The following is a 24,135-nucleotide window of genomic DNA, read 5'->3' on the forward strand; positions in this document are numbered from 1 at the left end:
AGTACTAGAAGTCCAAGCAAAGGCATGAGCCTGTTAAGACTAGGCCAGCTTGTCTGCCTCCACCCTTCTCTTATTTTGAATAGGTAACTGTAGGGCAGTTCAATATTATGGACTTCCTTCATAATTGCATCCATTTCCAAAATCTGCTAAAGGAATTCCTTCTAAATTAACCACAGAACTTTCCAGGAGCAATGTAGGCCCTGTGTGGATATTCGCCTGACATGGTGCTAATCTTGTCCCGTGCATAGTGTGTGAAGTAGTTGTTGAATCCCCTGCCCAATATGGAACCAAAACAGCTCTGTCACTCTACCAGTGGAAGAAAATGTATCCTGCTAATGTGGTCATTGGGCTTTTCAGTGGACTGGGGAGAGGACTGAGTTTCGAATCTTCTGTTTGAAGCCTTGGGTTCCATACACTTGTCATTTCTGAACCAGTTAGAGTTGGCAGTTCTTACCACATCTGTCTCATCCACACAGAAATGGGGAAACTGAGGAGCTTCCCATTTGGTTGGTATATGCATCCTCCCACCCACAACCATGTACTTGCCCCTTTCTCCACCCAGTTGTGCAGTGGAGATGGGTGAGGCTGGTTGTCCCAAGGCCAGGGCTCCTCCCCCTGCCCCCTGCATGCCCACTCATGTAGCTGCAGATGGCTTGCAGGAGATTCTGGTGCTAAAATGGGCTTTTGAAGCTGATGCTGCCCTCTGGCCTTTGGTCTAGAATGCCTGTCCCCTACCTCTCCAGCTGCTTAGTTGAAGCAGTTATTGAAATGGTGACCTGGGTATCTAATTAAGAATGCCACTGCAGGCTTTGCACAGAACACCCAGGGGACACCATGTCCTGGTTCACATGTGGCTCACATTCATTCAACAATGACTAGGTCCCTTAACATTCTCTTACTATTATATTACACAAGAAAGTGTTTTAGATGCCAAAAGTAATTTACTCCTTTATCAGCAAAAATTACTTTTATTGCATAGTACAGGTTAAAAAGTATCACATAATCAAATGAAGTTGATACCTAGAGAAGGAGCCCATATGTTATACATAACATGAAGAATAAAATGCATTGTTTAGTGAAATCCCATCTGCTGGGCAATCAAGCGCATGTAACCCATGCATGGAAATTGCTTTCCAAGAAGGCAGGAGAGCATCCCAACCACTTTAAGATAGTATCTAGCCCCCCACCCCACCCCCCCGAGTCCTCACCCCCTGCCAACCCAGGTGTGATTTCTTCAGGGCTGAGGCTGCCTCCTCTGTTGGGAGCTAACAAAGGATGCCTGTGAGCCCTCTCATAACCAGCATCAACGAAGGGCCAGGCAAACCGCTCCAGACGTGAAAAGGAGATGCTTAGTTAGTTTCTGGACATCACATCGTTTTCCCACATGGCCACACCACATCTGAGAGCAGGTGGCCTGCAACTCCGGTCCCATGGATTAGTAGCATAGCCTCAGCGCTGTCCGTTCCGCAAGTCCTGTGGAGGGGGATCAGGGAGGCATTCTTACCAGCCACGTCTGGGGGCAGGCAGAGGGGGCAGGGGCAAGTTTTTACGTGACAGATACTCGCAGGTCATGTTCCTTCCCGAAAGAAATTGGTGGTAAGGCTCACCAAATCAGATGCCTCCTAGACGTTGACTTGGCCTCAGATGCGGAGGGTGGTAATCGCTGTCCAGGTTCACTGGCTAGGTCTACGCCATGCCAAGAAGGTATCGGTAAACTCCGTTCATTTAGACAGAAAGAAGACAAAATATTTTCAATTCAGAGACACATAGAATGACAAACAGTTTGATATCATATAGACCCTACCATTTTGTGTATATGGAGCCCTTTCTAAATGTAAGTTTATAAAATAAATAAAAATATAAAATCAATATAAAGATTTTAAATATACTTAGATTTATTTTATTTCAAATACATAATTTTATGTGTATATTTTAATATATAAGTATTATATATTATATAAGCAAGTCTATAAATCTATGGACAATTATGATTTGTATATGGTATATACATATTGTGATAGATGTGTATATGCAAATGTGCATGTGAGTGTGTCACAATTCTCCACAGGATTGTAATGTACTTCTAGAATCTGCTGACAAAATTTACAGTGATTTGAAAAAAATATCAACAGATTTAAATGAATTTGTGTTTTATGAATCACAGTAACACAAACATTATGCTGCAGAATTTTTTAAGCTAACTAAAGATTAAAATAGCAGTGCTTGATATACACATGGAGTCTTGGGCCTCTAGCAGGTACTCTGTACATTTTTGTTGAATGAAAGAACAATGAGTAGCTTTTTCAATGTCCACCTGGTTGTGTTGTTGCACGAAGGCAGCTTAAGCAAACTGGTGCATAGTTCCATGATCTTGTTTAAAGGTCTGCTCTGATTTTCAGAATTCTTTGGTGATCTGGACACACTGATGGGGCCTCTGACCCAGCACAGCAGCATGACCAATCTTGTCCGCTACGTTCGCCAGGGACTGTGTTGGCTGCGCATCGACGCCCATCTGTTGTAGTGGGTGTGCTCCTCCGTCTCCAGCATCACCACCCATCACTCTACCTCTACCAGAGCACCAATGGTCACTGGTGGAACGTCACTCATTTGGGAAAGTTCTCTTTGATTATGTTTGTTTTTATGCTTCTTTTGATATCTGTGAAAAACGGAAGTCACTGTAAGTGGACACTGCAACTTGAGAGCAGTGTATGTTTTATCACTTGGTCATTTTTTGGTATTTTACATGCATTTCTCAGTTCCCACCATCCTTTTGTGCTTGATGGAATGACACAGTTCCTACAGTATTGTAAGTCCACACAACCCAAAACAAAGAATGGAAAGCACTTGTGATGATAACAGGTTCCTGAGAAATGAAATCACACACACACACACACACACACACACACACACACGCACACACACACACACACACATACTTATAAACTTAGACACAAAGGACCTGCAAAGAATCAAATTTTCAGCAATAGCCATTCCCCAAACTGTACTCTTATGCCCAGAAAAGAGCATATTTCTGAATCCATTACTAAATTTTTTGTGGTTTCCCAGGCTCAATCTTAAGGTGAGAATTTTTATTGTCAAAACCCACCGGTTAGATCTTATAGCAGCATCATAAAACCAAGAGTATTAAGAAGTAACAGCTCATAGCAATGCTGCTCTTAAAATGATTCTGTGGCATACAACCAAGAGGACTTACTTGCTAGCATCTCTTTCCTGATTCCCTCTTTTTAAAACATTAATGATGAGAAGGAATGGCAACCTTTATTTCGACAACTTTAAAACATCAGCTGGCATAAATATTTTTGAACTCCATGATTTGAAGCCTAAATCCTTACCTGGGATTCTCTTTGTGTAAAGCTTTCCTTTTGAGGGGAAGTGTAGTGGGTGCATACCCTAGTAGCCAAAAGGCTATGCCTAGTTTTAGAGACGAGAGGCAGGAGACGTCTGGAAAATGTCTAAAGAATTCACACGTCTGCCTGTTCTGCAATTGGTAGGCAGGTTCATAACTGGCAGGATTTTCATCAAGTGTATGTTGTTCAAATCTCTGGGAACAAAAGTCAAGTTATCACCACCCAGAAATAATAATATACAGTTTGCTTTCTAGTGGCTTTAAAATATGGACTTCTCTAATTATTATCCACATTTTCTATTTTACAGGGTTTCTTTTCTTTTTGTTCTTTTTATCTTTCTCTTCCCTTTTCTTTGGTGGGGAGGAGAGTTCATTAGAGTTTGACTGAAATACAATCACTGATTTTATTTGAGTCTGTATTAGTATGGATCATTTCCACAAACATTCCAAAGAAAACTCCAAATTCTAAGGAGTAGCTAGTCTTTGAACAAACAATGAGGTGGTGCTTCACCCTAGGGTGCTTTGAAAGAGCCGTGAGAATTAGGAATAGTTCACCATATTTGGAGATATTTCTGCATCAGTGGTGACTATCCCCACCCCTCTACATTCATTTTGTGTCCCTAAACATAACAGTGTAAATATCATCTGGGGCTCCAGCTAACCAGAAAAATCCCCACATGTAGTAAACACTATCCATACATTAGTTCCTTGTAATTACCTGCCGGTATATAAGTCCATGTAGCCTTTAATCTGCTGAGTTATTAATTCTGTTCACTGAGTTATGACCAGATAAACAATAGGTATATGCACATGAAAGATGCCAACTTGTATGATTTTTAAAGCAAGTCATGCAGGTCCATGATAGGAACAGCAAGGGATCGCTCTTGTACTCTCATGTTCAAGGTTAGCTACATTCCCAGTTGCAAAGAAGCCAGACTTGAGCTCCGCTCTGGTCATCTTTGAGTTTACGTCCCTTTGTTTTTTGATAAGGTTGTGGGAGTTGTAGTCCAATGGCCAAGGCCATGTTGTTAAGACGAGTGCTGGGAGCATCCTGGCAGCTGAACCCAGCATGTTTTATGCTCCCAGTGTGGTTGAGCTTTATGATCAGTCTCAACAACAACACTCAGACAGGCAGACAACCACACAGACAAATGAAACCTAAGAGAATCTTTTCTGAGCCTCTTAAGAGAGGAAAATGAGAATGTGAAAGACACTGAGCACCACAGCTGGGTGTCACATAAAAATTAAGCTGATGGCTTTGCAGTGACTCAAGTTCTCTGTTTTACATGGCTTACCAGGTAGAGTGCCTATTACTACATAATGAAGCCCACTGGCTTGACCTTGTAAGTTCAACCTAGACCACAATCCTAGACCATCATGGATTTAGGAGTAGATTCTTCTTGAAATTCCATCTCCAGAAACTAGACATTAGAATGCTAGGGGCAGTTTCCAGGGGAAACAAGCATATTGCCTCTTGGATGAAAGAGTTGGAGCTCTAGTTTCAGGGAGTCATTATATCTACTTTCCATGTGACAGGGAGGCAGCAGAGAATCCTGCTGTCTGATGTCACCTCTGGTGGCTGAGTGCCAAGTGTGTGCCAAATCAGTAGCATGATGATCAAATCGGACAGTAGAGCTGAGGATCACCACCTGATTATTCAGTAGACCCATTTGTAAAGCAGGTTTGAAACAAACATGGAGGATGAAATGCCTTCCTATCCCTGGAGCTGAGACTTCTTTCGGTTTCATGATTAGGGAATCACTGGTGTTTTCTAGGCACTGTATTCATCATGTTGTAAATGGTGCTGTGTGTTGTCGGTGTGCAGCTATGTGAGGGATTGAGATCTTTTGTCAAGTAAATCTCTTCAATGTACCAGTTTGGGAGAGGGATAGAAGACATGTGGATGGCAGTGAGAGATCCTGCCAAGAGACCTGGACGGAGGCTTGGTGAGATGTGTGTCAATAAGCACATGGAGGTAGAGTGATGGGCGGAGTAACGGGCAGGTCCACCTGAGCACGTAAGTACATAAAAGGTTATCAGCCCTGCAGTGGGACCGAGGCAGGGCCACCGCTAGGCCTTCATTTGTCACTCAAGCTTCAACCACAGAGAGTTTGACAAGTTTGTGTTAGGATGTTGGCTTCGCTTTGTATTTTTAATTAACTGCATTTTTTAGTGGTTTTGTCATGTTACTGTCTGAGTTTGGTAGGTAGGATTAATTTGATGAGTATAGTAGTGTGGTCCTCGGGGTAGAATTTAGGTGTCAGCATGTTGTTAGCCAGCCTATAGACTGTTAATTACTTAATAATCTCACTGGGAAAATACTAGTAGTTTTACATTTGGATGACATCATTGGAAAAGCAGATTAGCTGCTGGTAACTTTTGAATGACTTGAGGTTGACATGAAAAGAGTCAAATCTTTAGTCAATAACCAAGTTGCTAAATTAGAAACCATTCGCTAAAATGTGTTTTGTTGAGTTTCCAAATGGATGGATTTGCATTTGGACATTACATTGCTTAGTGCATTGGACTGGATTGGGAAGGTACCTGTCCTATTGTGTCTTTCGCAACACGATGTAATTTGGAGTTTGTTTCGCTCAAATTTGCATCCTGGAGGTTGAAGTTGAAGTATACACTTGGAAAGGCTTTTTGAAGGCAGAATGGATTTAGCTCTGAGGGGGAAGCCCTCACGTTCTTGTCGACATGATAAAATTCACCTGTGTGAGTTGGCAGGTGGGAGGCCCAAACTGGATCACTGGGTAGGACTACTCAGTAAGGCTGTGAAGTGCTTGCTTAGAGAAGCATCACTATCCCCATTGAGGCCACATGTGGCGAGACGATATAGCTGCATGGTGTCAAACAAATGGGTCAATTCAGTGCCCCCAAAGTCACTTCTGTGGGGAAAAAATATTGAGCCAGTTGTCACTGCTGTGTTCTGCGACTGGCAGACTTTGTCGTCGTCGTCATCATCGTTCTTGTTGTTCTTGTTGTTGCTCATTTCCACGCGCACAGCCTTATAAGGAAACTGATTCATTTCTCTTTGGTGTTAGCAAACTCTGACAGAAACGGCATCTGTGTATTGATAATCAGCATTTACCCTGGCAGGAGGCTAATCGGATAGGCTGGTCTCAGACATCAATCCTACCATCTGATATTTTGAGGGAAAGAAAACCATTCTAATTCCCCTTCCGTTCTCCTCCTCACAAATCTAGAGGCCCTCTTGACCAAGAGCATCACATTTTCCTCTGTAATCCATCAACTCAAAGAAAACTGCCTTGTGGGGAGGGCAGAGGGGGGTGGGGGTGGGGGGTGGAGGGGAGGGAAGCCCTTCCAGGCCAGGCTGCAGCTCTTGCCCCTTTCTGCTGCTGACATGAGATGTTAATGAATCATTCATCAGGCTCACGTTGGGTTAGGGGGACACTGAACTGCTTTTCCGATTCATGATCAATCATCGTTCTTCAAAGAGATTGGAGCTTTGCTGTTTCATTAACTGTGCAGTGTAGACTAATGGTGTTTAATAAAAATCATTCAAAATTTCAAACTCTTGCCAGTGACCTCAATTTTGTTGGCTCTTTGATTTGGACCAGCCTGTGATGAGGGAAGGGGGAAGCACAGAAAGCCTGCTGCCAGGCCCTGGCAGGGTACTGCAGTGGCAAACCCAGTGCCTGCCAGCACTTGCCGGGGAGAGCAGCGCGCACACAAGCTGGGAGGAGCCTCCTGGAGAAGGCCCCAGTGCGTGCTATGGGCTGTGCACAGCTTCTTCCCGCTCAGAGACTCACTGCTCTCCGGCCTCCATAGCAGCAAGCCGGCTGCCATAACCAAAGCTTAAGAATGGTGAATGCCTTGCCTATTTGGAATTGGCCTGCATCATTCATTTGGCTACCAAATAGGGGAAGTGTCCCCGAGACCACAGCCCGGCAGGGTAACAGTGCATAGCCAGGTGCATCCCAGAGTGCATCACACCCTGCTGTCGTTCCACACTACCTGTAAAATTAACAGAAGAAGGACCCGTGGCCAGGAGGCAGAATTGGAAAAAGCCCGAGAGAGGCTCACTTCGTACCATGTTGCCCAAATTAAGAACTAAATTCTCCTTTACTCAGCCTCACACACAACCACGGGTGGGTAACAACCAGCTCTCTGACAGCAGAAAGCGCTGGATTTGTAGCATTTGCCACTCTTCATACTGTAAATACTCCCACTAGGGCTGATTCCAGCCTACAAACTATGTCACTGAACACAGAGCTGGGAAGAGATACCTGCCAAATTGGGAGACCACCAGGCAAGCCAGCTTGGACACGCTACTCAGTGCAGCCCAAGAGGGTTCAGCTTCACATTTCTGTGCCCATGGACACACACACTCCTGCACACTCATGCCCGTGTACACACATACACTTCAATGACAAACCACGACATCATTTTCAAATGCGAATCAACTGCGGATGTTCACAGTTCATGCTGAGGCCCTAGACGTATGGGTTTTAATCAGGAGATGGCTGAATAGAAAGTAGCTCTCTTGAGCCCAGAACAAAGATGGGCCAGTGAGGGCGCTTTCCTCATCTCCACATCTCAAAAGTAAAAGAGAAATGATATCACCACTTAGAAAACCCTCACTGTTGGTTTAAAATAAGGATAGGTGACCAATATTTTACTACAATTGTTTTTAAACAGCCAAGTGGCATTCCTAACTTCTAAATTTAACTTGGATAAAATATTTAGTATTGCCCCTTTTAAAGACAGCCTCTCTGTAGCTGGAAACATTAAAGCCTCTATGGAAAAAAGCATAATCCAAAATGCATCGTGTTGTTTTCTTGTAATATGGAAACTCAGCAGTTTTCCCATGTCGCTGATATTGTTCATGAGGTTTTTACTATAGCTACTCAGGATCAAAGTTGCACATTTAACATGTGTTTTTAGTTAAAAGTATCTACTTACTGTCCTAGCTCTGAATAGAAAACAGAATGTCTCCTGTATCAGTTACATGATTAATATTCAGAAATGATCAAACCAAAATAATTCGCTTTTCTACCCAATATAAAGAAAACCAAGATCACTAGCAAGAAGCCATAAACTTTGGTATATTTTTCTAAGAGAATGAGGGTTTCATTAAAGGCACACACACACATCTTTTTTATTAGACCTCCTCATTATAAATCATTCTGAGAGTCGAATAAGAAGTCTCAAAGGACCCATTCTCCCGGCCCTGTACATCTTCTGCAGTTAATAAGAGCTTTGTATCTAGAAAGGGTGAGGAACTTGCCCTGAACTCCTATTTTTCTTTAAACATTGCCATGTTCTATCCGAGCCTGTGTCCATGGTCAAATGTTAGCCCCAAGGACACCCGTGCCTTACTCTTTCTTTCCGGCCTTTCTGTCTTTACCTCCGTAGTTCTTTCTGTGACCAGCCCAGTGACAGGTTTGCAAAGGGGAGATCGTCTGTTCCCTCACAGTATTCCTGCCCCCGCTTGTCCTGACTGGAGAAGGGTAATGTCTGGCTCTGGTTAATTGACACTGCACTCACGCAGGGCCGCGGAGCCCCCCGAGGCCCTGGGCCAGTTTGCATGGATATGGAGAGCTAGAGATGTGTTCATCATCACCCAGTGATTCCCTGTCTCAATGCCATCCTTCCTAATCAATCATATTCACCCACAAATAGTATAAGTGAAATTGAGTCTGTCTCAAGACAATTTGTCAAATAGTTTTCTTCCTCGATGAGTCTGTTCTCTGGCCATTTTAGAAAGAGAGATGTCCGAGATGAAATCCCTCACATTTATTCAATTCTACAAACTGCTGTTTTGATTCCTATTTTCATGAGAGCACTGCTTCTGAAGGTTTTTTTTTGATGTAGTGCTGTCTTTGGATAAAATTAATACAACCGAAGTGAGGCCAGTAGACATACCATGGTCAGAAGGCTCCCTGGGACCAGAAAATACGTACAACTCTCTTGGCACACTCCCTTCGTTCGGTGACACTCCTCTAGGGTCGCCCACCGAAGCGACGGGTTTCCTTTCCGTTCTTGTGAGGGCTGTGGCTGTGCTTGTTGACTTGTGTCCCTCCCTCCTCTCTCTCTCTCTGGCTCAGGCTTGTGCTTTCCTGCTTGGGCTCTTTCTCTCTCTAAACAAATGAACAGGTGAATTAAACGTGAGCTCCTGAATTGTTCGTGCTTTTGAGACATAACAGATTAATAAAAATAGATGTGTTCTGATGTAAAACGTGCCACCTGGGAAGAAATTCTGTAGTCTGAAACCATGATATTATAGCTGCATTATTACATGGCAGGATAAATACTAGTCTGCTGAATGCATTTGTCCAATTGTGTAACCTCGTGGAAGCAGTGTTTTGACCTTAATGACATAATTTTGGAGCAAGTGTAGTGGTTGCAGACAGATGAGACAGTTTATATTCGAGATTTTTCAATGAACTCTAGTCACAGGCCTGCCAATGGCAAACCAATTCAGATGTTGCTGTGACCATTATAAATATGAAGAATAAATTTCTGTTCAAGAAATTTCCCAGAACACTTCAGTCAAGGTGTTGTGGGTTTTTTTTTTTTTAGGTTCATCTATTTGGTTTTAGTTTTTTTTCCTGTTGGAAGGGGTTTGTGATTGACTGAAGAAACATTTTGATTGATTGCAATGTGTATTTCTCTCTCTCAATCTCTCTCTGTGTTTCTCATTAAAATATGAAAATCTGAAGTCTTTGATAAATCTACATTGGGCCAGTCTGTAGGCCAGGAATGAATAAAATCTAAATCTAAGCAAACACTGATGGGTTTTCAAAGAAGAGCACCCCGTGCGCCTGAGGCCCTTCCACACCAGGCCCAGGCTGACAAATGGTAAGGATGGCGAGGTAGTTTTTGCGGAGTTTGTATTATATCCTCTGAGACCTAATACACTTTAACAAATGACTCGACCTGTTTTTCCACTAAGTCACTTGATAGAGACTTGAAAGGTACCCCTGAGACCTGCCAGGGCTGTCTTCTGCCTGGTCTGTAGGGTGTGTGCTTACTTTGTATCTGAGGTACACTCGTGTCTTACGTGCTCATTTGAAGTGCTTCGTAATATGCCCCTTAGCCTATATATAAGAACCAGAAAGATAATCCCAACATGCTATAAATGAAGATATAGGATTCTATAAACCTTTCTCTTGTTTTTGCAAAAAAGAAGGCATTTTCATGCATATTTTAAACAGAAATTTTGTATATTTAAGTGTCATGGAAAATATTGCATAGCCGGGACTCAAATGGAAATTTAATTGTCATCATATGCTTTGTGTTGGGGTGCTGAATAACACCCATGTCTCTGGACCATTGTGGCAAGCCATAACTGTACAAACGAACCACGTCATTTGTGTATATGTGTGTGTATGTGCCTGTGCGACATGTCTGGCTTGCTGTCCTTCGTGAGATCCTAGCTTTCCATTCTTGAAAAACATTTCTTTTCCAGTTCCAGGAGACCATGGCTACATTGCTTTATGAAGGCAGTGATTTGAAATGAAAACTCCTTTCCTTTTGGAAGCTTTTATCATAATATTTATGGTTCAACCACATGGATTCCACTGGCCTTTGAAAGGGACAAAGGCTCCGTTCAAATCCAGCTGAGTTTCCAAAAGAAACCCGTAGGTCACGAAGCGGGGGAGGGGAGATGGAAGCTGCTTCCCGCTGCATCAACACATGAGCTGAGGGGAGCCCTCAGGGCTGGGGTGAGCTTGCCACGGGTTGCAGCTCCAATCCCCGGAGCCAGTTTCCTGGCCTGGGCTCCCTCCACGTCAGTAGACCAGCAGAACCATCAGAGCAAGCCTGGTCTGGTTCCTGAAAAGAAAACTTCCCCAGGCCCTGCCCCCAGTGGAAGACCCTTTTGCACACTGGTGGCCCTCCGGGCAGCCATTAAAGCTGATGATAATTCATACAGTGCCCCCTTGGGCACCAATTAGTCTTTTGAACCACTTTTCCTTGAGTGCAGATTTCCAATATTCATACTGGATTCACCGTCACTCTTCTTACCAAGCATGCTCATCTCATTAGGATTTCAGTTAAGTTCAGATGTCCTGTGTAGACCAAGGTAACTCTTCTAACATCAAGCAATGAATGAAATGGTGGCTGGTTCCTGAAAGCTGGTTTTTTGTGCTTTGTGTGTATAAAACTGTACCTGCCTGTGTTGTTTTGCATTTCAAATGTGTGGTGTACAACCATTTTCCTGGCACTTTGTTCTCATACAGTAACTCTGTGTGCAAACACTGTAATGTACTTTTGTTGTTTTCCAACATGACGTCTCTGTAAAAATGATATCGGCTGAGCTGGCTTGTTGGTTTCTCCCATAGATGCATTAACTACACAGCCAACACATTGAATTATTTAAAAATGCAAAATAAAATTTTTATGAAAATCTCCTTTTAGATATGTACATTACTCTGCTTATAGACTTCCCAGCCCTGAGTACCTTGTTACCACCTCTTTCACATCATAATACATGGTCAATGCTCCCACTTACCTCAACAGCTTTAGAATTGAGGGCCCTAGAGAAAAGAACTCTCACAAAGCCAATTCATTTTATGAGAGACCCATGGGCCATCATCATTCAAAGCCCATTTAACAGAAAATTTGTCAAATGTTTAGTTGCCTGAGTTCCTTGGACACAACACAAAAAAACTTGCAAAGTACAAAGTCATAACTGTAGTAGCTGCTGAGAGAAGAGACAGAGGAAATTATGCAAGTGGACTAAAAACTTGAACACACAGCCAACCACGGCCATTGCTGCAGGGACCTGCAGCCACTGGCTGGGGAGGGCAGCCTAAGCAGTAATCGTAGGGCAGAGTAATGATTTACAGTCATCAGGAAAAGGTTACATTACCTTAAGTATGTCCTTTTGTCTAAGGCAGAAGAGTATGCCATGTATTTTAGAACTACTTCCTTCAAAATATTAAACATTTTCCAGATGGTGAAAGAGCTTTCTGGTACCTAGACATTTCATTTATATGGAATACATGCTCTGGCCACAGGAAGTGAGAAAATGCAATGCCAGGACACTGTACAGCACTTACAGACACGTGTAAGTGAGCATAACGTTAACTCTGCTGAATTTCCTGTGAGCAAATGAAGTACATTTGGCTTGGCCAGTTACTTTGACACTGTGTAGTCACAGTCCAAGAATGAACACTAATGCACCTCAGTGTGGCTGAAACGCAGAATCTTGCTAAGAATTCTGTATCCTTTCCAAGATTTGAAGCCTCCAATATTGGTAAATATGAACATTTTTCTTATGAGATAATGAAGAAATATTTGATCAGAGTAAACAGAGCTAATTGGTTTATAAATTTGTTTTCAAGCAACCAAGTTGTTTTCCACTTCTCTCAAAATCCAGATGTCAAAAATCATGATCATGCCTAGGTAAAAGTAGACATGCTTGCAGAGAACAGCTGGCGGAATATGCAGTGCTGGGATTATGTTAATCGATCAGTTTATGCGGCATTTACAGTGTGCCAAGCACTGTTCTAGCACTTGCTTATATATTAAAATATATAATCCTTTCGGCCCTATGAAAAGGCATTATTATATCCCTGTTCTATAGATGACAAGACAGAGGCACAGAGAGAGGCTAAGCAGCTTGCCTAAGGTCACACAGTGAAGATTTGGACACATGGCCCCAAAGGCCTTGCTCTTAACCACTCCCCCCCGACTGCCTCTCACTGTTGTGCATGATGCTCTTGCCACTGTAGCACCATTTCATTTTAGAAACAAAAGTAAAGAAGAGCCCTGAGCCCTCAGGATGGGATGTCCTCTTAGTCTTTCCAGAGGACTGCAAAGGAAAGGCACTGGATCCGCCTTCCAGAAAGACCTCTTTCCATAAAGACTGAGAGCAAGGCCCAGGTGGAGTCAGCAACTTTGGAAAGGCTTGGTGAGATGGGACCCTTCAAGCACAGAGGTAGCAAATAGAAGAGATTGTACCCCCTTCCTGGCTGGACACTGGCTAGCATGACGGTCGGGCCTTGGAATGGCCGAGCTTTAATATCTGTTCCCACTGAAGATGGGGCCAGTGCGGTATAAGTCCTCCTCCTTGTCTCTGACCTGTAGACATCGGTTGAGACGGGAAGCAGAGCCTTCCAGCTGAGTGTGTGCCCTGGGCTTGGAGGCAGGATTGGGGAGCAGGCTCTTGCTGCTGACTTAAAGGAAACACTTAACCTTTCTGCACCCCACTTTCCTCCTCTACCAAATGGTGCTGATAGTATCAGCCTTCTCCCTGCTTCCCAGAGATGAGCAAGAGGTCATAAAGCCTGGTGTTTCTCATCCTGCCTCGCTCTTGGCAACCCTGAGGAGTGTGTTGCCCCGAATACTTTCCCCAGACACACTGCCAGTAACAAGGCCAACAGTCTGCATCCTCTGAGGCCGTGAGCGTAGTGAAGGCAGCTGCAAGGTCACATCGCTGGCAGGGACTGTGCCACAAGTAGGGAGGTGGTGGCATGCTTTGAATGGAGAATGTGTTTAGCTTAGGCTTGAGTGGGCTATTTTGTCCCCATTGCCCCCTTTTTTTTATAAAAGGAAATAAAATAGTAAAACCTTAGCTGTGATATCAGAGGAATCTATGTAATCTGTTAGGGGGATTTTGGTCATCAGTTTCATGTATAGATATTTGAAATTGATGCACATTCCCAGGGCCCTCTGCAACAGTGATTAGTTACCTGCATATCGTGAGCTGGGGGTCTGCTGGCACTAACAGTCACAGGACCTAATGTGTGAGTTCAGGAGACCAGTGGAGGCCAGGAAATGACCTTCAGGCCTTGTCTTTCTAGGCCTTTGACTCTCTATCCTTCATCCTACCCACATTGCTGAGGGTGGTGGGAGAGATTTTGAGAGTAAAGAGGGAACAGGAGACAATGGTGTTACTAGTGCTCTAGAGAAAACACCCCACAGGAATGCAAGCTCAGAGTGGCCTCTCTGGGGAAAGGATGTCCTTTCCTGTCTTTGTAAGGCTCCAAGAATGTCCCAGTTAGTTCAATCGGCGATTCACTTAACCACACTCACATTTCCCAAATAAGACAGGCCCAGCAGCAGGTCGCAGATGCGAGGGGAAGCCAAGAGCAGGGCTGTCGCACTTCTTTGGAAACATCATCTCCGGCAGGGCAGGGCCTGGGCAGAAAATGACAGTGGTGAGCTGAGATTCTCCCAGAATGCCCAAATCTGAGGACACTGGCAGCAGGCAGGAGGCTTCCCTCACAGAGGCTCCTTTAGAAGGACCCCTCCCCACCCCCTAAGCCTTAGTCAGGCTGAACATTTGCTGGACAGAAAACCCCAGACCAAGCAGGGGGGATGGAGCTTCCCGAGTGGCCAGGTGTTAACGAGGTGAACAACGGCCACTGTCCTGTTCACTTCCTCATGGTAGGCTGGGAGTGGTTCCCTCAAAAGCCCGCTGGCAAAAAACTCAACATTTTACACACCCATTTGTTTTAAATAGAGCTCAAATGAGCAGATTTGTACCCATATAGAGCCTGCACTGCTTTGCGTAACTCATGGAACTGCCCAACATCTGCTGGCCTCAGATAAGGTAAACACCAGGTCTTGTACAGACCCCAGGCCACTGCTCCCTTCATAGCCTCTAGCCTGGAGGCTCCCATGGTGCTTCTGAGCCTGCTTGGACCTCCTCTTCCCCGGGAATTCTCCTGCTCTCTTCCTCTTCTGGGTGGAGGCTTCTGGAAGGTCTCATCCCACAAGGGACACCCCCACCCCAACTTTGCAAACCTGCTAAAGGGTCACCCAAATAAAGCTTGCTGTGTGCTACTGCCACCTCGTGGTCACATCTTTCTGCTCTATCAGCCCACAATTTCCTCGAACTCACTACACCCAAGCTGCAAAACAGGTCCTGAAGGATCAGCTGATAGGGAGTGATGGCGGGCTCCGTTTGGGGTCCCCTCCTGGCAGCCCGGAGCACCAGACACACACCCCTAAGCAGGTCAAGTCTTGGCCTTGGCACTGAACAAGTCCCATGAGAGCCAGCAAGCACATCCTAAAGCAAAGCCCTCCTGAGACGGGGCCAGCTCCCCCAGGGTGTGGCCCAGACATGCCCAGCACGCCGATGTGGCTCAGGCCCAGCTCCTGCCCTGCTGGCTGCCTCCAGTGCCCACACTCGAGCCAGCTGGGTAAGTGGCCTCTGCCCTGGCTCCAGAGTCAGGGCCTGGCTCATCTGCCACCCTCTGGCACAGGGTGCCTCAACCCTGGCTGAGCTTCATCTCACCACCTTCTGGGGCCCACGCCCTGAAATTCTAACCTAGTTGATTTGCGTACTGCTTTCTCACCCTCCCACCCCCAAGCCTCCAGGGGGGTAGTTTCTAAAGCTCCCCAGGTGATTCCAATCTGCAGTCTGGATGAAGAATCATTTCTCTAGCCAGAGCTTCTCTAGTGAGGGCTATACCCATATCTCACCCCCATCCACCACAACCCAGTGCCTGGCATTGGTGGACTGGATCCTTGTATAGGGCTGGATTTCTGGGTCCTTGGGCATCAAAGGTCCTTCAAAAGCCAGCAGACATTTGAGCTTAGGAGTTCATACCCAGACCCCTTGGTGCTTTCCTTGGTTCCCTGAATAGTCTAAAAATTCCTGTGGAATCTGTTACCCACAAAAATAGTGACCCAAAAAACAATTATAATTGCTAACCAACCGTCAAGTGCAAATTGCACCCTCTTGTGAGTTAAGACATGCCTTGGCATATAACCTTTAGCTGGGGACAAAGAGGAGGCCTAGGTTTGCATCTGAGCTCTGCACAGACTCCCTGTTGACGGTTGCTTTTCTGGACCTCAGTGTCCTATCAGAACACTGAGAATGATACCACCTTTGCTGGATGCCCAGTGGAAACAGCATTAGGGCATGACAGGCAGTCCCTGACAGAGGGACTGATACTGAACCTAGACTGGTTTTTCTCCCTCGGGATGGATGAGAGTTAAAAGGTACCCTCCCTCTCCTGCCCATCTTCCCTGCTAAAGTCTGAGTTGTCACCCCAAGAACCTTATGAAAGCAGACACTTTCTTTTAAGCTGCTGTTTTGTCTTAAAATTTTGGTGTCGTTTGTATTATATTTCATAGATACTACATTTATTTTAATATAAAAATTACTTTCTACCCACTTTTATTCAACATAGTACTGGAGGTCCTAGCCATGGCAATCAGACAACACAAAGAAATAAAAGGCATCAGATTGGTAAGGAAGAAGTTAAACTGTCCCTGTTTGCAGATGACATGATATTGTACATTAAAAACCCTAAAGAATCCACCCCAAAACCAGTAGAACTAATAGCTGAATTCAGCAATGTTGCAGGATACAAAATTAATACACAGAAATCTGTTGTATTCCTATACATTAATGATGAACTAGCAGAAAGAAAAATCAAGAAAACAATTCCATTCACAATTGCAACAAAAAGAATAAAATACCTAGGAATAAACCTAACCAAGGAAGTGAAAGACCTATACCCTGAAAATTATAAGACACTCACGAGAGAAATTAAAGACACTAATAAATAGAAATACAGCCCATGCTTATGGATAGGAAGAATTAATATTGTCAAAATGGCCATCCTGCCTAAAGCAATCTACAGATTCAATGCAATCCCTATCAAAATACCAACAGCATTCTTCAATAAACTAGAACAAATAGTTCTAAAATTCATGTGGAACCACAAAAGACCCCAAATAGCCAAAGCAATCCTGAGAAGGAAGAATAAAAAGGGGAGGATTACGCCACCGAACTTCAAGCTCTATTACAAAGCCACAGTAATCAGAACAGTTTGGTACTGGCAGAAGAACAGATCCATAGATCAATGGAACAGAATAGAGAGCCCAGATATAAACCCACATATGTATGGCTAATTAATAAACAATAAAGGAGTCATGGCCATACAATGGGGAAATGACAGCCTCTTCAACAGCTGGTGTTGGCAAACTTGGACAGCTGCATGTAAGAGAATGAAACTGGAATATTGTCTAATTCCATACACAAAAGTAAACTCAGAATGGATCAAAGACCTGAATGTAAGTAATGAAACTATCAAACTCTTAGAGGAAAACATAGGCAAAACTCTCTTGAATATAAACATGAGCAAGCTTTTCCTGAACACATATCCTCGGGCAAGGGAAACAAAAGCAAAAATGAACAGATAGGACTACATCAAACTAAAAAGTTTCTGCACAGCATAGGACACCATCAGTAGAATAGAAAGGCATCCTACAGTATGGGAGAATATATTTGTAAATGATATATCCAATAAGGGGTTAACATCCAAATTATATAAACAGCTCACATGCCTCAAAACCAAAAAAGCAAATAACCTGATTAAAAAATGGGCAGAGGATATGAACAGACACTTCTCCAAAGAAGAAATTCAGATGGCCAACAGGTACATGAAAAGATGTTCCACATCGCTAATTATCAGGGAAATGCAAATTAAAACCACAATGAGATAACACCTCACACCAGTTAGGATGGCCAACATTGAAAAGACAAGGAACAACAAATGCTGGCAAGGATGCAGAGAAAGGGGAACCCTCCTACACTGCTGGTGGGAATGTAAATTAGTTCAACCATTGTGGAAAGCAATATGGAGGTTCCTCAAAACATTAAAAATAGAAATACCATTCTATCAGCAATTCCACTTCTAGGAATTTACCTGAAGAAAACAAGATTCCTGATTCAAAAAGATATATGCACCCCTATGTTCATCGTAGCACTACTGACAATAGCCAAGACATGGAAGCAACCTAAGTGTCCATCAGTAGATGAATGGATAAAGAAGAGGTGGTACATATACACAATGGAATACTACTCAGCCATAAGAAGAAAACAAATCCTCCATTTGCAACAACGTGGATGGATCTAGAAGGTATTTTGCATAGTGAAATAAGCCAGGTGGAGAAAGACAAGTACCAAATGACTTCACTCATTTGTGGAGTATAACAACGAAGCAAAACTGAAGGAACAAAACAGCAGCAGACTCACAGACTCCAAGAAGGGGCTAGCAGTTACCAAAGGGAAAGTGACTGGGGAGGATGGGTGGGAAGGGAGGGAGAAGGGGAATAAGGGGCATTACAATTAGCACACATAACATAGGAGGGGTGCACAGGGAAGGCCATATAGCACAGAGAAGACAAGTAGTGACTCTATAGCATCTTACTATGCTGATGGACAGTGACTACAGTGGGGCATTGGGGGGGGCTTGATAATATGGGTGAATATTGTAATCACAATGTTGCTCATGTGAAACCTTCATAAGATTGTATATCAATGATACCTTAATAAAAAAAATTACCTTTTCCACTCCAAAACTTGCAAATTTACACTTCAAGAAAATGTTCCTTGCTTATTCATGGCTCAGCACACTCTTGCCATATTGCCTTGAGCTGGATAACCTCTAAGGCCCTTTCCAGTTCAAATGCACCATGAATTTATGTCTGAAAGTGGCTGTCAAGGTTGGCCTTTCACTTTATCTCCCTGGCCACTGCCTCCATTGAAGTTCTCATCATCAGGATGTGGACAACCATAACAATTTCTCAAGTAGCCTCCCGGCCTCCCTCAGGTTATTAGCAGAATTCACTTCCTTATAACTGTAGAGCTCATGTTACCTTGCTCCATCAGGGCCAGCAGGAGAGGAAGTCTGTTGTCTAAACCCTCATTTAAAGGATTCTCCTGATTAGCTCTGGCCCACCGAGGATAATCTCTAATCCAACCAAGGAATATTAACTGAAATCAGACTGATTATGGACCTTAATTACTTCTGCAAAATCCCACCACCTGTTCCATATAATGTAGCCTAATCACGCAGGTGACATTCGCCCTATTCACAGGTCCTCCCACACTCAAGGGAGCTCACACAGGGCATGCACACTGGAGGGAAACATCTTGGAGACCATCTTAGAATTCTGGCTGCCACGTGACTCTTAGGCACCAGAAGACTTCACTTGGTTCCTAGCAGGCTCTTCCTCCTCCCCATAATCTCTGGAGCAATAGACCTAGAGCTGGACCCTGCCACTGGCAGAGTCCTTTTCTCCTTGCCTTGGTTTCTCCAAGCAGAAAATTACCCAAGCAATCCTTACTTCTGTGCTGCTTAGGGGGGCATAATAAATTAATGAATTAACTGTGTTAAGCTCATTAGTCAGATGAAAGGTGTTATCGAAATGCAAATTATTGTTATTTTGAAATCTTGTGGCTGTCACTGCAAAGTTTGCACTTAGTTATTAGACACTGTGCCTTTGCCATCTATCAGCCCCCAGTTCAATAACAATGCTTATGCTTGTATTTTGCCTCAAACCATTAATTTGAAAATAATCACCTTGGTGCTCATGATGGGCTGATGGGAAATTATCTGCCCTGGGAACTTGCCAGCAAGAATTATAAAAAGAGATTTGCATTAGCAGAAGCTCAAAGAAGAGAACCAGTTGGAAAGCAGGAAGAACACACTCTCACCAGTTGACTCTCTTACCTTCCAGGGACTGTAGAACCATACAGTGGGCTGGCTCCCAGCATCTGCCGCATCCCCAAGTGACCCTGGACTCCTGATGGGCATGATGCAGCCCAAAGGCTCTCTCCTTTAACTGCTGTTGCAACTGCCCCAAGATGATTTGGGGCTTCCCAGGGGCAGCTTCCTTTCCTGGTCCCTGCTTCCCCAGCCCTCTCCAGGCAGGCCTATACCCTGCTGCCCCCTAGAGAACATTAGACTCTCCAGGGGCCAAGTCCCATTGCTCTAAGCCTCCCTCTCCAGTCTCTGCCCACTTTCACCCCTTCCCCTTGAGCTGTGCATACCCTCTTGAGCTATTTCCTTGCAACCTGCACCCCCATGTTAGCCATATGGAATCTCTGCTCTACTGCATTGAACCCTGCACAATCCACCTGAGTCCAGTCTCCTCGGGAGCATTCCCCTCAGGCCCAATCCCACCTCTGCCTCCATAGTACGCTGTGGCAGCTAGGGGGTCAGCAGCAGGAGAGAGGATTGAGTTGGTGGCAAGGGAAAGGAAAGCAGGCTTTGACCTAGACACCCAAGCCTGAGGCCTCACGTCTGGCCTTTAGGTTACTGCAACCCTCCACTAGCTGTAAGAGCCCCCTATGCAGTCACTGGTGACAGGGCTGTGCAGCTCAACTGCAATCCCCCAGGGACAGCATAACTGGATCTGAATGTGCAGGGGTGTAGAGCAAGCTGGGGGTCAACCTGTTATTCTCCTTAGCTCTCTCCTCAAAAACCATTCTAAATGCTTGCTATTGAGGTATCCCAGGAATTTCTGCCCACAGGTCAGCGTTTTCTAGTTGTAGATTGAATTGTGTCTCTCCAAAGTTCATATGCTGGAGTCCTAACCCCCAGTACTCCAGAATATGACCTTATTTGGAGATAGTCTTTACATAGGTAATCAACTTCCAATGGGGTCATTAAGATAGGTCCTAATCCAATATGACTGGTGTCCTTACAAAAAGGGGAAAGTTGGAGACAAATTGGCATACAGGGAGAATGCTATGTGAGCATGAAGATGACTGTCTACAAGCCAAGAAGAGAGGCCTAGAACAGATCCTTCCTCCAAAGCTCCCAAGAAGGAACCAACCCTACTGACACCTAGATCTCCACCTCTAGCTTCCAGAACTGTGAGACAATATATTTCTGTTATTTAAGCCTCCTAGCCTGTGGTACTTTGTTATGGCAGCCTGAGCAAATGAATATACCTGTCCTCACCCATTTTATTTAGTAAGTAGTCATGTGCCAGTATGAGGTTCTGGGACCTCATGGGGAGTGAAACCAAGCCTTCCTCTGCCCTTGTGGAGCTTATGGGCCAACAAGGAGTCATTCAGATAATCACACAAATAAATGTGAAATTACAACAAAGGTGAATACTGTGCAAAAAAGTTGCCTGGTGCTGTAATGACCTGTAACCTTGAGGGGGTGTGATAAGTCAGGGAAGGCTTCACTGAGGAGGTACCAAGGGAGTGGAAATCTGAAAGTAGACAAGGCAGAGGCCTAGGGAGCAGCTCAGGCCTAGGGAGCAGCAGATGCAAAGGCCCTGTGGTGGGACTTGCCATAGGCCCTGCTCAGACTCTCAGATGGCCTTCAAAGATGCCCATCAGCCTCAGAGCCCATACAACAGTGTAATTTAGCCATCATCAGCTTTGTGAGGGCACCGCCCAACAGACCTTCACTGGGATATACCCATCATCTGGGCAGGGAGAATTCAGATGAGAAAAAAACCTGGGAGCTAAGATAAGAGCAAGCATGCCCAAACACTGGCTCCAGCTGTCAGCTCCTTAGGTGCATGAGACAGGCACTAACACCAGCAGAGGTGTTGCATGGCAGAGCTGTGAGAAGGCTGCCTTTGTTTGAATTGCCACTCTGCCACTTAGGAGCCAAATCATCTCCAACCCATCATTTAACCTTTCCAAGGTTCAGTTTTCTCATCTGCAAAATGGGGACGATAATAATGCCTCCCAGTATTGAACCTATCTAAAGGTTCTAGCACAGGAGAAATGCTCAGTACTAAGTACTATATTATTAACATAGCTGTCCTTCCCTCACCCTTCCTGCCACACTCAGTCAGCACCGGAGTTGTTTCTGGAAATGGAGACTGGAGGACAGGCCTTATGCATACCAGTAAACTTCCTCGGATCCGCAGCGGACTACAGGTGGTGCGGCGTGATGAGGCAGGTCAAGCAAGCTGGGTCCCTGAGGAGAGGACACCCTCTACCAGGGCACAGGCCACTGGGGAGCTGCTCCCCAGACCTGTTCCCAGCCCAAACTGCTCCTGGACTACCACCTCTAGCCATGTGGCCATATTTCCTTCCTGCTTTGCAGGGACTATAATTTATGGCTCAGCAAAGTCTGACTTCTTTGTAGTGGAGCCATTGTGTTTATTAGCATAATCATTTCTCAGAAAGGATGTCAATAAAGGCTGGGGAGTGAAACACAAAACCCCCACAACTCCAACTGCTAAATAATTTCTGGAATGAGTTGTCAGGAACCTTTTATTTACTGATTTCACGCATTTCATTTATTTCTGGCACGGGGCCAACCTTCCTGACAGTTAAGATTTATTGATTTAATTGCCTAGGGTAACCATGCAATAAAATCATCTCCAAGATAAATTTTCATGGCACTGTGCAGCATGGAGGTAATTTTTCAAATGCTACGGCTATATTTCTGCAGGTTACAGGTGCAAAATTTGCTTAAAGCAGGGATGTCTCATTATTGCAGCTCAGGAACATTGGGGGCCAGCTCTTTGGTGGGAATTCTTTGAGAGAGAAAGAGCAAGTAAGAGAGACAAAGGGAGAGAAGAGGGAAGAGTGAAGACAGGAAAAGAGACAGAGAGGGGAGAGAACACAGCCTTTTCAGGAAAGAAATGGTATTTCTTTAATTGGTTCATATACTCAATGCCCATGAGAAAGTGGGGCTTCACGTGAATTAGGATTGGGTTTGCAGGTTAGTTACAGTGTTCTGAGGAATCATTTGTTTCCAGCTGTGTGACGCTTGGTACCGCCTGAGCCTCACAAGGTAGATGATTGCCCCTTGTGACACTCACGTTTATTGCTTCTTTAGATTTTTTTATTTATCCTGTTAAAGTGCTCATTCATGGCTCTGAAGAAGGGGTAAATGAAAAACTCAATGATTAACTCCCAGGTTAATGGTAACATTTCAGGAAGTCAGAAATAGCATAAACTTTTAACAATGTGAAATCTTTTCTTATGTCTCTTGATTTATTTTACAGTGTTTTTGCTTTGATTGCAGGTTTCAGATGGTGCTGTTTAATAGCTTATTAAACTTGCAGCCTAGCAGATTTGCTGTTTGGATAAAATTTCATTTTTGCTCAGGCGTAAACTTTTGGAGCAGCTAGGGATTTTTTTCCCTGCCTTACTTATTCCTGGAGTAGGGTCTGGCCAGTTTTCTCAGATGCTCTTGGTGCAACACCGGCTCATGCGGGAGCTGGTCTGAAACCTCACCCTTGCCCATCATGGAGAGGGGACAACCTGTTAAGGGGGAGAGAGGCAGCTGTGGGTTTTTCAGATGAACCTGGAGGAGGCGCTAAGGACCATGTGCTGTATCTGAGTTCCAGCCCCAGATCCCTCATTGCTTAGAAGGGGAAACTAAGGCCCAGGGAAGCAGGGCTGAGGTAGGTCTAAAAGCAGATCTCCAGAGGCTGCAAGCAGATCTTCTCGTTTTCCTTCTACTCAGCCTGCCCCCTTCTCACTGCTCACTCTGAGACAGTCCAACCACACATCACTGTGGGCAGCTCATCGCCCCCCTCTGGACTTTAGTTTCTTGTTTGCAGGTTAAGGGTGTTGAGTAGATGCTCCCCAAGTGTTCACCAAGCTCTGATAGTCTGAAGCTCCAGGACATGTGTCCCTCTAGCCAGCCTCACCACCCTCAAACCAGGCATTGCTACAGCTGAACTACCCGCCCCTCAGAAACATAAGACCACATGCCTTTAATCTCCACGTTTTCCAATGGTCCAGGCCCACAGCATCCACTGCTTCGTGGCTACATAGTCTCTTCCAGTGCAGTGGGTTTTGCATAGTTCATAGGCTGTGATCTGCAGAACTACCACAAAGAGAAAGTACACCATGATTAAAGGGGCAGCAATGCGAAATTTGAAATGAGATGAAGTAGTAAGTCTAGCTGACCATATGGGCCTATTGTCCTGCTGTAGCCAATGGCAGTGTGGCAACTAATCTGACAAGGGGGTTGGTTGTCCGTGGCAGTGTTTCAGAGGCTCAGTGCTAGGACTGGTTGCTAGGCATGGGGTCTATGTGTGTGTGCACATTCACTTAT

At 44.6% G+C, this 24,135-nt stretch overlaps 2 protein-coding genes across 5 annotated transcripts in view; one reads left to right on the forward strand and one right to left on the reverse strand.

Annotated features, from left to right (window-relative positions):
• The window catches only part of AFF2 (ALF transcription elongation factor 2), a 438,865-nt gene extending 436,196 nt beyond the window's left edge, over positions 1-2,669 (forward strand). For 3 of the 4 annotated variants that reach the window (XM_017639876.3, XM_017639875.3, XM_017639877.3), the window contains one exon: positions 2,400-2,668. In XM_017639876.3, coding sequence (XP_017495365.2) covers positions 2,400-2,521 — 122 coding nt within the window. In that variant the 3' untranslated portion in view covers positions 2,522-2,668. Of the gene's footprint in view, positions 1-2,399 lie in introns of all 4 variants that reach the window. The other variant, XM_017639874.3, reaches the window with a different exon arrangement.
• A 28-nt stretch (positions 2,670-2,697) lies between these two features.
• LOC108383406 (uncharacterized) overlaps positions 2,698-24,135 on the reverse strand; it is a 262,402-nt gene continuing 240,964 nt past the window's right edge. The window contains exons 9-10 of the mRNA XM_073227550.1: positions 14,378-14,482; positions 2,698-9,474 (exon numbers count right to left, since the gene is read on the reverse strand). The gene's annotated coding sequence lies outside the window, so the exon portion shown is untranslated. The remainder of the gene's footprint in view (positions 9,475-14,377; positions 14,483-24,135) is intronic.

This window comes from Manis javanica, chromosome X, assembly GCF_040802235.1.
Source record: "Manis javanica isolate MJ-LG chromosome X, MJ_LKY, whole genome shotgun sequence".
Lineage (NCBI taxonomy): Eukaryota > Metazoa > Chordata > Mammalia > Pholidota > Manidae > Manis > Manis javanica.